Source organism: Onychomys torridus, chromosome 4 (assembly GCF_903995425.1).
Source record: "Onychomys torridus chromosome 4, mOncTor1.1, whole genome shotgun sequence".
In the NCBI taxonomy this organism is placed as follows: domain Eukaryota; kingdom Metazoa; phylum Chordata; class Mammalia; order Rodentia; family Cricetidae; genus Onychomys; species Onychomys torridus.
In genome coordinates this window covers 27,231,209-27,245,895 of record NC_050446.1, presented here as the reverse complement: position 1 = coordinate 27,245,895, position 14,687 = coordinate 27,231,209, and the positions used below count along the sequence as shown (strand labels likewise).

Sequence of the window (14,687 nt, the reverse complement as noted above, 5' to 3'; positions counted from 1 at the left end):
ATTTCAGATAGACAGGTAATCCTCAAATACTTCAAAAGTCTACAGAATATGGCATTTAAAATATTTTTAAAATTTAGACTTTCTGGACAGTGAGACATGTCTGCTCCTGGCAACACCGATTTACTTCAGAGAGGAGGATGGGCATTGAAGACACTTCATATCTTATCTTCACCTTGGCAAAAATAGCCATTTGGGCAAGAAACTGTTCTTGCCTGGCCTGCTTGATCAACTGGACATGCAGGACCCATAGAAAGGTGACCACTGAACTTTGCTTGACAAAATGGTCCTTCAGGTTCCTGCTTCACAGAGGAAACTGCCAGACATTCTACAGGACAGTGAGAGAAGTGACCGAGAGACTCTAGCCCTGTGGGCTGAAGACAAATGCCCCAACTTTACAAAGGAACATTAGGTGACTGTCCAGGCTGCCAGCTGTCTCTGTCTACTCTTGCAAGACTCCTGAAAAATGCTTTCATCCTTCTCCCGGTTCTCAGATAATATTATATCCTTCTGAGGTCTTTGATGTGGTTGAAGACTAGATAGTTATAATTTCCTCAGTTACGATAAAAGATAAGTTAGATATAAAACCTTAGACTCACAAATATAAGATAGATAGGATATCTTCTTTAATATTGTAACTGTAATTCTTGCTTGATAATTGTTTTGTTATATGTAATTGTACTATGTAAAAGTTAAAACCTTCCTTAAAAAAAAAGAAAAGGGGAAGTGCTGTGGATATTGCTCTATGTAAATAAAGTTCTGATTGTCCAGTGGCCAGGCAGGAAGTATAGGCGAGACAAGAGCGAAGAGAATGCTGGGAAGTAGAAGGCTGGGGAAAGACACCACCAGCCGCCACCATGACAAGATGTAAGGCACTGGTAAGCCACGAGCCATGTGACAAAGTATAGATAAATAGAAATAGATTAATTTAAGATAGAAAAAGTAGATAACAAGAAGCCTGCCACAGCCATACAATTTGTAAGCAATATAAGTTTTTGTGTGCTTTCTTGGTTGGGTCTGAGCGACTGTGGGACTGGCGGGTAAGAGAGATTTGTCCTGACTGGGCCAGGCAGGACAACTCTAACTACAGCTCTTAACTACTGAGTCATCTTCCCAACCTGGTTCTTCATATGTTTTCTACAAGAGATGTTAGTTTCACATAAATTACATCCTTATAAGTGAGAAGTAGAGAGAGACTCTTTTAAATGTGTTCATCTATATAAATTGACAGGATGCCAGGGGATGAATGCTCAGAGTTAAGGAAACACAAAGTTTCTGGAAATACCATTCTCTGTTAATTTAAGGCCTTATTATTGGATCCAATTCTGTGTTAAAATAAGAAGCACCTGAAGTCAATTGCATCCTTGGATGAGGTAAATTGCTTTCTGCAGGAAGCCTAACAGGTCTGGTATGGTGAATAATGTGCACAGACTGCCATCCGAGAGTGAGCCACCTCACAGCATAGGACCAGGGGTACAGTCCATCGCTCACCATTATCCAGGCTGCCCTCCACCCCTGCAGAGGGAGCTAGGTCCCACATCTCTTAATGCTGACAAATGCGCTGCCTGCTGTCCCTCCACCTCAGATCTTACTTCTGCCCACACTGCCATCACGGTGCATATTTTCTGACAGAAAACACTGCCACACAAAAGGGAGGCAAGAAGTTTGACACCCCACCCAAAAGCCGGGCCTTTCCTTGGGGCATAAATACCATATGAGAGTCCTGAGCTGGCCCCTTCTTTCATTATTAGCAGTTGGGCAGGGGCAGTCAAAGGCATGTAAGGTGGTTTATACTGTTGTACCGTGATGCTTAGGCAGCTGTCACGTGGCTTCCTGCAGCCATGATCTTTCCTCCATCGCACTCAGAATTCTTTCTCTACCCTCCAGCTTCGCCGGGTTCTCTCCCCACCATAGGCTACTCCCCTCCGTGCAAGAGCTGGAGGCCAATGACTCGGACAATGAGAGAACACTAGAGAGGTGTTCAGTGTCTCATGAGGTGGGATCTAGAGGGAATGGTCAGTGTCCTGCCTCCAGAACAGCATGGATGACCAGTCTGCAGTGAGATTCTCAGAGTGAAATCTGCTAGCAGCCTCCTACCCCTCCCCACATTGTTCAGGAGGAAGGGCAGGCTGGCACGGGCGGCCTTGAGAACAGAGTGACAGCCGAGGACAGCAAGAGCCTGTCTCTGAAGGATATCTACAGCTCAGCTTGGGAAGAATCCAAAGCGGAGGACAAACACTTGAGTGTAAAGCAGCTCACGCTGCAGGAATCTAGTCCTGGAGGTGAGGAAGGAGGTGCGGGGTGATGAGGGAAAGAGGAAGAAGAAAAGGAACCACCCCATTAGGGGGTCTGTCCTTGTGTGTGGGACAGAAGGACATGTGTAAGGGGGGGGGCAGCCTTCGAGAGTGGGCATGTGTAGGCATAGCCAGATTACTAAGGAAATGGGCTGGTGGGAGGGAAGGAGAAAGAAGAATCGAGTAGGTGACGGAGGCTACTGAGAAAACAGGCCATTTAATACATCTCCAAGCACCTAATAAGGCAAAGGAACTGGCTACTAATCCTTTATTACGCTCACAGGGATAGGGACAAGAAAGCATGTGAGTGTAAGAATGTGAATATGTCTGGATATGAGTTGGGGAGAGAGGGAGAGATGGAGGGAGGAAAGGAGGGAGGGAAGGAGGGAGGGAGGGAGGGAGAACCCATGAGAGTGACTTGCATGAGTCAGCAGACTGTGAGCTGTGACCGTGACAACATGAATATGTCTCAGTTTACTGAGCATTTGTGCATATTGGCCTGTAAGTGTGAGGGAAAGGATGAGAAAAGGCAAGCAAGTATGAGTTTAAAAGTACCTAACAACTTGTGTAAATGAGCAGAAATGTGTTTGAATGAGCAAAACCGTTAGTGAGACACAGATGTGTGTGAGTGTATAGGAATATATATGAACATCATAAGGACGATCAGGGCATGTGGCCAAGCCCAGAAGACATCATGAAAGTGGGTGTGTGGTGTGCCGACAAGCTGTGTGTGCAAATGCATGTGCAAGCTGTGTGCGAGGGCAGCAGAGACACAGAAGGGAAACAAGGCACATGGGTGTAGTAGGGGGCCCACAGGGGTATAAGCAGAGAAGCCCCTGCTGGCAGGAATGTAGTAGAAGTTCAATGTTCAGCGTTTTCCTGCAATTCTCTAAGTACATTCAGTTATGGACTGCATGGCTCTATAAACAATGTAGATGAAACAATTTCATGGCTTCATGTCTGCTTTCCCTATAGGCTTCGCCCTTGAAAGGTTCAACTTCCTGTCAGCACAGGCATTTGACCTCTGTCCCCAAGGCTTGTGTCTTCATTCCTCTGAGGAGCAGTTTGTCCTGGCCCAGGAGCCAGCATGCAGCCTCAGCTCCAGATGGGAGTAGCCATCTGCCTCCAGTCTGAGCCTCTGGGCTGTTGGGGATGGACTCTGTCCCACATATAAACTCACGTGGCACATGAGTGGGCTCAGAAGGTGCCGCTGAATTTAAACGTGTGCAAGCCTAAACACATTTTCACCGAATTCTGCTGATGTCAGAATGGTATGTGATAAGCCACAGCTGTGAGATGTGATCTCTACATATACATGTATGTGTGTATATATCTGCTATCCTGCACAGCCACTGAAACCAAAGCCGGGAGAGGAAGTCGATGGCTGTAGGCACAGCACAGAGAAACCCAATAGCAATGTCAAACATGGAGCCCTTACTGAACCAAGTGGTGTCTACTGCTCTTCTCCCTGGCCCTCCTTCGAGGCACCTGCTCCAGCACTGTCCTCCTATGCCTGTCTTTCATCCTCCTTCACCCAGCCGCACACGGACATCCTTTCTACTGTCACATGCCACAAGTTATTGCCTCCAGAATGGTCTTCCTCAGCATGTTCCTCCCGTCAGCTCACTTCGTCAAGGCCAGCTTCTAGAGACCAGACCTCCCTACACTGTGCGCTGGTAGATCCAAGTGCCTAGGCTAGTGCCAGCCTCTGTGGGTGCTTGCTAAATATCTGTTGGAAGTTGAGTGGAGTTCAGTTCTCATTCACATACTTCAGGATAACAGCACTCATGACCGACTAGTCAATCAGCGGATGAATTCTGTTAAAAGTCAAAATGCCAGTTTGCCACAGAATGCTTATGGGAAGGCAGTACAGGCGCCATCTTAGGGGAGGGCCACCATCTTAGACCACCTGCTCTACTCAGTTCCAGGAAGGACCTCAGGAATATGCCATGGCAACTCAAACAGATGCAGGTCAGTATGCTCCTGCAGACGTTCTGCGGTTTATGGCCCTTGAAGGTATCTAAATAATCCCACTGAGCAGTCCAGATAATCCTGCTCAACAAGTTGTGGTTCCCTGCCAAAAAGTCCAAACCAATAGTTTCAAATGAAGTTTCACACCAAAAGTCTAGACCAATAGTTTCAAACAATCGCCTTGCCACATATCCCTTCTACCCAATTTCAAGTTGCCAAAGCATGTCATTCCCAGCTTGGGGTTTTTCCCTATTAAAAACTCTCTACCCTTGGGCGGGCCACTGCTGCTGAAATTTCCCTCCATCTGCCTGGTGGTGGCCCAGGTTTGAACCTGACAATAAAAGGACCCTTATGTGCTTGCATGGGAAACCGGCTCCTTGGTGGTCTCTGGGGATTTCTCGAAATGGTTCTGGAAACGGGCACACCACTTTGTGTCTAATTGCTATCCAGCAAAGGTGCACACAGATAAAACTTTAGAATCAACCATTCAGTAGATCACAAACAAAGCAATGAACTGAGGTGGTAACTGACTTACCACAGTCTCTTCCAGCCCCTTAAGGTCCTCCCTGACTTGGTCCCTTTTATCATTGAGCAACCTGAGGAGACAGAAAGGAACCATGAGCCACCGAGAGAGCCAGAATGGGGCAGGTACAATTTGCACCTGGGGCCAACAAACAAGGCTAAGCAAAGAGCAGACAACATGCTCCTCTCCACCCCCCACCCCTGCTTTAAACAGCCAGACCCAGCCAGGACCGGGCCTCCACCGCAAAGGCTGATTCTTAGGCCCTCCGATGAGGAGTCAAGGATGCTGAGGGCACTTACAGGAGTTTCTCCAGCCTCACTTCTCTCTCCTGGTCCTCTATTTTCAACTTGTTATAATCAGAGCTCAGCCTCTCCTGTTCCAGCTGCAGCTTCTGATTCAGACTGAAATTGAGAGGAAAAGGCAATATATTCCAGATCAGCTTGAACTTCTGGGTTATCCTCCTAAAGCCCTGGTCCTGTTCCAGGCCCATTAGTTCTGTGCAATAAAGGCAGCAATTTGGGAGGATTTGGAGGGATCAGAGAACAACCTCACAGTTTCTTCTCTGCCCAAGTGAAAACTAATTTCTGGGGAGCAGCTAGGAAGCATGAAATGAAACAAAGGCTTTGAGGGTGTATTTATAGTTTGTTGTGTGCAAGGGCTTCTGTGGGGGAAATAATGATATGGGGGAAACAGTGATGCTTGAAGAGAGAGAGAGAGAGAGAGAGAGAGAGAGAGAGAGAGAGAGAGAGAGAGCGAGCGAGAGCGAGCCCTGTTTCACAAATTCAGCTTCTGTGACCACCCAGAGGACAGCTGTTTACTCAGGTAACTGTTGGGCCATTTCAAACACCCCGCGCCCACCTTGAGGTGTTGGAAGCTGTCTTCCAGGGACAGCAGCTGCTATGGGGACAACCCCAGTCTATGGGGTGCTCGGAGAGGCACTATGAAGAGTGTGGATACAAATCATCATCTGCCTGGGGTTGTGCGGGTCCAATGTATGTCAACATGACAGGAGCTAAAGTCTTTTGGGAAGAGGGACTCTCAACTGAGGAACTGCCTCCAGAAGATACTGCCTGTAGGCAAGTCTGTAGTAGTGTATTTTTTTAAAACTGATGATTGATGTGGGAGGGACCAGCTCACAAAGGAGGGCTGGTACCACCCCTGGGCTGGTGGTCCTGGGTGCTGCAAGAAAGCAGACTGGGCTGGGCAGTGGTGCTGCACACCTTTATTCCTAGTACTCCAGAGGTAGAGGCAGGTGGATCTCTGTGATTCTGAGGTCAGTATAGTCTACAGAGCAAGTTCTAGGACTGCTATTGCTACACAGAGAAACTCTGCTTTGAAAAACCAAAAAAGAAGAGAGAGAGACAGAGACAGAGACAGAGAGACAGAGAGACAGAGAGAGACAGAGAGAGAGAGAGACGGAGAGGAGAGGAGAGGAGAGGAGAGGAGAGGAGAGGAGAGGAGAGGAGAGGAAAGAAAAAGAAAAATCAGGCTGAGCAAGACACAAGGAGCAAGACAGTAAGCAGCATTCTTCCATGGCCTTTGCTTAAGTTCCTGCCCCGACTTCCCTGGATGATGAACTGTAAACTATATGCCGAAACAAACCCTTTCCTCCCCAGCTTGTTTATGGTCAGAATATTGTTTCACAACAGAAACCCTAAGGAGTGTCGAGTATAATTCTGTACCATGCCAATGCCCATAAGCCAGGCTTTATGGGGGCTGAGACCACGGGGCTGTGTGAAGGAAACCAGAAGCACCCAGAGCCCAAGCCAAGGAAGCTCCCCAGGCAGGGACTCATGCACTTTCTTCCCACTCTTTCTGCACCATGTTTTGAGGGAGCGTAATCAGACTCGTGTCCAGGGGCAGTTCACGGTGCAGAAGGAGGGGGAAGAGGGCATGCTGAGGCCTGTCCTTTGGCAGGCTGCACAGAGCCAGCACACCACCTAGACTTCCCCTCTACTCCCCTTCTCCCTCAAGATGCAAATGCACTTGCAAGCAGCTCACATACTCGGAGCAGATTTGGATCAGTAGCCTGGAGAATTAAACGCTTAGCTCCAGTCTGATTCCTATTTAGCAGTGTGACCTTAAGTAAATAATTCAACCTTGCTTCTCATATCTAATTCTTCATCTGCAGAAAGTGGTGGTGCTGGTTGGGGGGTGCTTGGCCTAGTGTGGGGAGGGGCAGTGGGTGAAATTTTATTTCAGTAGACATGTTTTCTTCGTAAGAGTATGCTTTTGAGGGGACATTTATAGGGCTGTTCTGCAAAGGGGTGCGGCGACTACCAAGGAGATCTATGCAAACAGCATAAAGAACCCCTAGAATAGGGCCCCCCCAGAAGGGAGCTTTGCAGCTGGGAAAAAGAGGGTGCTGTGGATCAGTGGGCTCCCCAGAGACTCTGAGAAGGCAGGATGCAGCCATGAGGCAGTGAGCAGTTAAGCTGCCATGGCGCCATCCCAGTAGTGGTGGCATGGTGTACTGGCATCCACCTTGCAGACACACTGGCATAGGTCTCTGAGGTGTGCACACAGACGACCAGGTGGCTACAGGTGCATTATTTGTTGGGGTGGAGGGGCAGCAATGTCAAAAGGCTTCTCTAGAGTGTTTATTAATTCCCAAGGGAATAACAGCCTTTTCCTTTTCTTTTCTTTTTCTTTTTTTTTTCTTTCATACTTTCATATAGTCTCTCTGGCTCTTGGGCATGTATCTTCCTACCTAAGTCACTACTGAACTGATCCTGCCCCAGGCTGGTGTGATGTGGAGGGGTGGCTCAGTCTGCCTGCCACCTGCTATACCAGAGCCCCAGGAGGCTGGCCTCCAGATGGGAGAACAGACCTTGGAGGCAGCACCATCCAAATAGAGCTCAGAGCCCAAGCACAAGGAGACAAGGGCCTCTAGCTAAAAGTCATGTCCTTTAAGTCTGGCTCACAAGGCCCGAGCATGGCCACCCACACCCCATGAGCCCCTAGCCAACTCACTCCCGAATCTCATCAATGATTTTCTGCTTCTCCTCAATTTCATCACGAAGTCTGGACAGCTGCTTCTGGTGTGCTTCCCGGTGACTCTCCATCTGCTGCTCCAGAGCTTTCTGCAAGCCAGGCCAGGAGAAATATCACATCAACTTGCTGGCACTCTGCCCACTCGGTGATAAGCCCTGGATCTGTGTCCACCTCCCTCAGATGTTACATCCAAAAATTAAGGGTATTTCTTGGCTCTTGTGCCCAAGCTCCTAGCCTTGCTTCCTCTGTACACCAAAGCCCACAGATCTGCTGCAGAACTGAGTGGGCCTTGAAGGCAAGCCAGCCCAATAATTGCACAGAAATTTGCCTTTGCCTTCAATCACTCATCTGAGCTACATGGTTTTCTCAGCCAGGCCAGTCAGAACACAGTTCTCTTACTATCTGAGTGACCTCCGACAAATCACTTATCCCTGTAAGAACACTTCCTACCTGCTGAACTGAGGGGCAGACCCCTCTCTCTGTCCAGCCCACCAAAAGCACTCTGAAATGAGAACAGGCCACCCAAGCAAGGCCGGGCTGTGTTCTGTTGGCCGGAGCAGGGCCACAGCAGAATATTAGCTGTGAGATTCTGCTCAATGAGGTTCATGGTTTAGCTGAATCAATCAGAATTGTCACCTTCAAAGGTCTTATTTCCCACTTGTTTTTTCTACATTTTCCATTCTTGATTTAATGTGACCATGAAGATCTGTGTTTTAGGAAACTTAGGCTTGAAGATCTTCTTTGTAAGGGCTGAGAGGAAATGTTTTCTTTAGAAGTTAACACTGATCACATGGCCCGTGTGGTCACTGCCACGCTACTCTTATGTAGGAACAGGGAACACAGACACCAATGCAACACAGAATCCACAGACGTTTCTGGCTTCCTGGACAGTCCCATCATCATCTCGTGACTATGTGAGGTCCTGGGAGAGCTGCTCTGAAGGACCCACCATGCTCTGTCTCACGCTGACATGCACAGGTCCGAGGACCGATTTTTCTAGATGTGCACACATCAAATACACACATACTCACCTTCATCTCCTCAGCATCCTGGAGCCTTGTCAGGTGTTCCTTCTCTTTATCTTGGAAACTGACTTCATGCATTTTTTCTGTTTCAAAATGTAAAAGTGACTTCAGTTTTAACTGGCAGGATTCAGACCCCAAAGCAAAAACTCGGGAGACAAAACCATGAGGGCAGAGCGAGAAGAGCAGCCAGCTTGCATCAAAGCATCACCAGGGACGGCCTCCTGACCGAGCACCCAAAGTGCCAGGGCTAACCTCTCCTGTGGCCTGTGTTGGTACTTCCGCCCCTTGGGACCTCAGGTGGACTGAGGGCTCCCTCGGGAGAGCAGCCAGGGAAAGGAAGGGGCTAATTGGAAGCAGGCAATCCCAGAACTGCTTCGCACCTGGCCTCTGAGAGTGGGCTTTGAGTGGCTGGACATGAGGACATGGTCAAGCCTTGCAGATTATAAAGCTCCTATGAGCGTGAGGTGACATCTGGACTCAGGTCACTGGTAGAACTCCACAAGGAGTTAATTTACCTCCCAGGAGTAGCTGTGAATTTTCTAAGGATCTGGAGCAAGAAAACAAGCTAAAGATGAAAATAAGGGAAACAGAAATATATTCTAACTTTCTGGATTCACCAGGGGGCTCCAGGGGGGCAGGGCTGTTGCCAGCACTCTGGCTCAGTGGGGCTCCCTGAGCAAGTGGGCAAGTGCAGCCTGAGCTGGAGAGCTGGGAACAGGGTGCAGGGAGTGAATGTCATTTGGACAGTGACATCTAACTCATTATATCTCTAGTCTATCTGCTTTATTTCAGGTCTTCTCCGTTTATATTTCTATTCAGTGGCCCCATTGCAGGAAACATAAAAGAAGGGGAAATGTTTTTCTTTATCCAGGGTTAGGTGGCATTCTCTATTCTCAACATTAATTCCTTACCACTAAAATAAAATGTTTCAAAGCTATGGCAGGGCTCTTCCTTCTTAATTTGCCTTTGAACCTGAAGCAGCATGCATTTATCCAGTTAATAGCTTCACATGAAAATAAAAGAAATAACACATCAATCCTACTAATCAAAGTGTTTTTGTTTTAAATATTAATTTCTAAGACCACAAGGACCCATTTATTTTTAATAACTGCAATAAAGACTTTAATCTAACACTGCATGATAAATCATTGCTACACACATGCATGTTTTGTCTCCAACAGGAAGACCCATATTCTATTAAAGTCTACTGAACTTTTAGCTATTTTGGATGGCTTCCTTTTCCCTGCTTCTCTGCATTCTTGTTTATGTTTTTCTGATCTAAAGTTCTGTGATGAGGGGCTGGACAGATGGCTCAGTAGTTAGGAGCACTTGCTGTTCCTCCGGAGGATGAAGTTCAGATCCCAGCAGCCACACCAGGGGGCTCACAAATGCCTGTAACTCTATCTACAGGGCATCCAACAACCTGTTCTGGCTTCCTTACACACACACACACACACACACACACACACACACACACACACACGCGCGCGCACACACACACGCACACACACACGCATGCACACACATGTGCACCTATGCAGAGCTTGTGCACACACATACAATAAATCTTTAAAAATATACTTAAAATTCAATGGTCAAATGTTATGAAGAATTGTTATGGCTATTCAAATTGCTCTATAAAAATTAATTTTCATTTCAGCCTTTACTATGTGTGGTTGGTCTCACTCTGCACATTGTGAAGTACTTAATCCTGTTCTGGCTTCTGCATTTCTGATTGCCACTCTTAATGTTTGCTTCTGTTTACTCTCATTCTTTAAGCATTTCCTGTGTGTCAGCTAAGGGCAGAGCTCGTTCAAAAGCTGGGCTTTCCAGCTTAGCCACAATGCAAGTGCAGAACTACATGGGAGGGTCTGACATAAGAGAATTAGCACTTTCAAGTCACCCATGGGATGGATACAGCAGGGTGGCTCATCCAGAGAAGACTAGAGGTGAGAGCCCTCAGTATACTGACTTAGCCACAATCCATAACTAGGCTGCACATGGCAATCATAGCAGAGATGAGCAGAACCAGTGGCATCCAACAAGTGTAAGGGACAAGCTTTGCCAAGTGGTTAGAGGCCAACTGGGGTGGAAGAAGGGGATGCTGGATGGACAAAGGGAAACTAGGAAGGCAACAGACACACAGTGGGACTAGCATGGGTCTTTTCTTTCATTTCTGCTGTGGTTTCCAGCAGACACAGACGTGCTGTAACTGAACTAAACTGAACATCAAGACTCAGGCAGCTAGAAACTGACTTAGGCCGAGTGCCCGCCACTTGCAGAACAGTCAATATTTACCTTGGGCTCGGAGCTTGGCCAGCTCTTCACTGAGTGAGTCTTGGGATTCTTCCAGCTGCCTCCTCTTCTGTTCCATGTTCTGCATGTAGTCTGTCAGAGATTTGATCTTGGCCTCATGCTATGAGCAAGAAAACAGATCAGAAGGAAAAGTGAGTAGCTAGGACCTGCTTGTCCAGGCTTGTCTGGAGCTGTCCAATAGGAAACCACAACCTAGAGACCTCACCATGGAATGCCTCCTAGTTTGTCCTCTGCCTGGGATTCACAATTGAGGACCAAGGCAGCTCTGTCTCTTCCTTGTACTCTGCAGCTTCAGTCTCCACACACACAAATCCCTGGCACTTTCCACTCCTTGTGGAGACCAAAGCCACCCTGGTTACCTGCCTCTGAAAGCTTTGTAGAATACCTGCCTAGCACGAGCATTGGCCTGGATTCGGTCTCCAATACCATAAAGAGCAGGAGGTGGATGTGTGTGAAGGAGTTAGGAAACACCCAGGCCTGAAGGCCTCTTTCTTTAAACAAGGACCTGCAGATTCAAACAGCACGTCTGTTTTTCTTCTGTCCCTCAGACACAATGCACCAACTCTGGTCATTAGACCTTGTATCTTATGGTTCCTCTCTCTGGAGAGTTCCCTCTCTGCCAGAACCACACACACACACACACACACACACACACACACACACACACACACACACACACACGATGTCCTAGCTGGCTCCTTATCAGATCTCAGCATTTTCTCACAGTTCTTGCCTCTCTGGGATAGCTCCCTTTTTGTTTGCCCAGGAGGGTAGAGAGCAGATACTTAACAAACACCAGTGGAGGAGTCAGTAAAGGGATGGGAGCTCAGTGGCTGAACAGGAGTAACGGTGGCTTCTGGACAGACGGAATATGTATACTGTCCCCCCTCTGGAACGGGGGTTCATGTTTAGGCAGGAAGACCCGGCAGAATGAACGGAATGAACGCCTCTGCAACTCAGATGGAAGATATATAAGAACAGCTTTGGAGGCAAAAGGTATAACAAAGAAGAAAAAATTTCAACAAGGAATGTTGTGAGGCTCCTTAAACCACACCAGAAAACGAGGAGCTACAGTTTCTGTTAGTGTTAAACCTCTAGGAAATAATGACTGAATTGATGGCTTCCTATACACTGGAGCAGAGTATAAAACAGCCTCATGGGAGGCTGCACTCACTGCCGATACAGGAAGATTTTCCTGACTTTAAAAGTCCCCAACTCTCATTGACTGGTCAGTGTCACTCTGAGGCTGGGACCCCACACTTGAGAGTGAGTGTTCTCCAACCTTCCTCTGGCTGTGCTCGCTCCAATGAGCTGAGTTCACAGCCTACATCCACACGAGAGCACACTTTGAGCACAGCAGTTGGAGTACTGCCCTGTCTGGGAGCTCTGCAGGCTGCATTTTCTCTTCCTCCCTCACTTCTACAGGGCACAGCCAACCTGAGCCGAGCAGCCATCACCATGTGCAGGGTGTGGGAAGGATTTGGACATGGGCCACTTGGTCCAGCCAGACCCAGTGCTGGGCTGTGGTCAGCCATGGATGCTCTGCCTGCGGCTGTCTTCAGCCCACAACTACTGCAGTACAAGTTACCCCCAACTTTGTGCCGTGGTCTCACAGATAACCTAGAGTGGAGCTGTACCTTTCTCTGATGCTTATTGTGTTCTCTCAAGTTTTATAAATTATAAAAATGTCTTGCTGCAAATTTAAAAAAAGGTTCTTGTTGCTAATGACAATATAATCATAAAATATATAGCAAATCTACAAAAATGCAGTATGAATTTCACAAACCACCCTGTCTTATTTTTTTACAAAGATATAAAATGGCATAGATATAACTCAATATTTCATTTTAACTTAATTTTATATAATTATACTTTCCAAATGCCCAAGTTTTATGGATTTTTATAAGTTCTGCATAATATGCATAATATTCTTCCACATAACTTTATTATTTGTCTATCAACAGGGATTTGGGTAATAAATTTTATGATAATGTAAAATAATAGTGCAATCAACAGTTTCCACATAAACTTTTAATATTTTAATTAGAAAATTATAACACCATATGAAATTTAAAATTTTCATCTCCATTACCAATAAAACAATAGAATACATCAAATTACTGAACCAAAGGACACTTCTGGGTTAGGGAGATTGGACAGAGGGAAGAAGTGTCTTCTGTACAAGAACGAGGACCTACATCTGGATGCCCAGAAGCCACAGAAAAGCTGGGATTGGCGGCAGTTGCCTACGGCCCCAGTTCTGGGATGGGCAAAGACTGGTGGGTCCCAGGGGACTGGTGGCCAGCCGTCCACACAAAACACAAGCACCAGGTTTAGGTCACTAAGATACCCTGTCTCAAAAAACAGAGAAGAAATGAAGGAAGGTACCCAAAGTCAGCCTTTGGCCTCCACATGTGCGCATTACATGAGCACGCGCGCATGCACACACACACACACACACACACACACACACACACACACACACACATTCTCAGGATACTTACTTTTTTTTCTCCAGGTTCTTGTATTTCCAAAGTGCTTTCCAAAGGTATTACTAAATTCTATTTCAATGCGCTTATCAACTTTCCATCACATATCAGTACTGAATAACCCTTTAAATACTATTCTACTTAATATAAAAACAACCATAGAACCCATTTTAGACAATTAGTTTGAAGCTGTTTCTATTACTGCATATGTTTAAGCCATGTCAAAATAGGATGTTCTTCTGTCTGCCTACTGGTACTGAGAGACACTCGAGGCCACACTGGTACCTGCTTCCTCAAATGACTGTCACACGCAGTGAGCAGCACACACTGGCGCCATCTCAGAAATCTCCAACCCAAACAGTGTGCTTACACATTGGTGTAGCCCAGGACCGCTCCACAGTCCTCTGAACTACCTTCCTGAGATGAAAACACCATTCCAATGGGAAAAGAGCAGGCTTACTAACTGGCCAATGAAACATTCCCTGAGCTACTAGAACCAAGACACAGCTTTGGTTTATGTCCAGCTCCACCACTTGTGTATTTGGACAATATACTTAATCACAATCACATCTTCATTTGAAGGAAAAAAAAACAAAGAATAAAGTCTGCCTACAGAATTTTTTAAAGATCAAGCGAGAAAATGCACACTAAAATTTTAGTGCCAAGTGTGCATGTGAACAATGAAACCATTCCTGTCACCACCGTCAACAACAACAGTTTCTACTCACACAACCTTTCCCTGTGGTAGGGAGTTACAGATGTAGAAATGTCACCTTAACTGAGAGAAGACAGAAAAGCCTTGAGGGATTTGGTAATTTATACAACAGTATCTAGCCTTAAGGATAACGCTGGAGACCAGGCTTGGTAATACACACCGATCACCCGCATTCAGCAGGGGGATGAGGGATGGGTCTGAGACAGGAGGATCATGAGTTCAAGGCCAATCTGGGCCACAAAGTGATGTTTTTAATCTCAAAAAGGCAAAAAGGTGTGGGTGGAATAACCTGAGCCATGCTCACATTGACCTTAGTGTCTTGACTCTCCCTAGTCCACACCACCAGCCCCAAGCAGGGCATGA

General features: G+C 46.8%; 1 protein-coding gene across 1 annotated transcript in view; it reads right to left on the bottom strand.

The window, feature by feature from the left end:
* The window catches only part of Kif5c (kinesin family member 5C), a 157,774-nt gene that overhangs the window by 28,336 nt on the left and 114,751 nt on the right, over positions 1-14,687 (bottom strand). Inside the window, exons 17-21 of the mRNA XM_036183832.1 lie at positions 11,103-11,220; positions 8,811-8,887; positions 7,759-7,868; positions 5,085-5,186; positions 4,798-4,858 (exon numbers count right to left, since the gene is read on the bottom strand). Of these exons, the coding sequence (XP_036039725.1) occupies positions 4,798-4,858; positions 5,085-5,186; positions 7,759-7,868; positions 8,811-8,887; positions 11,103-11,220 (468 nt within the window). The remainder of the gene's footprint in view (positions 1-4,797; positions 4,859-5,084; positions 5,187-7,758; positions 7,869-8,810; positions 8,888-11,102; positions 11,221-14,687) is intronic.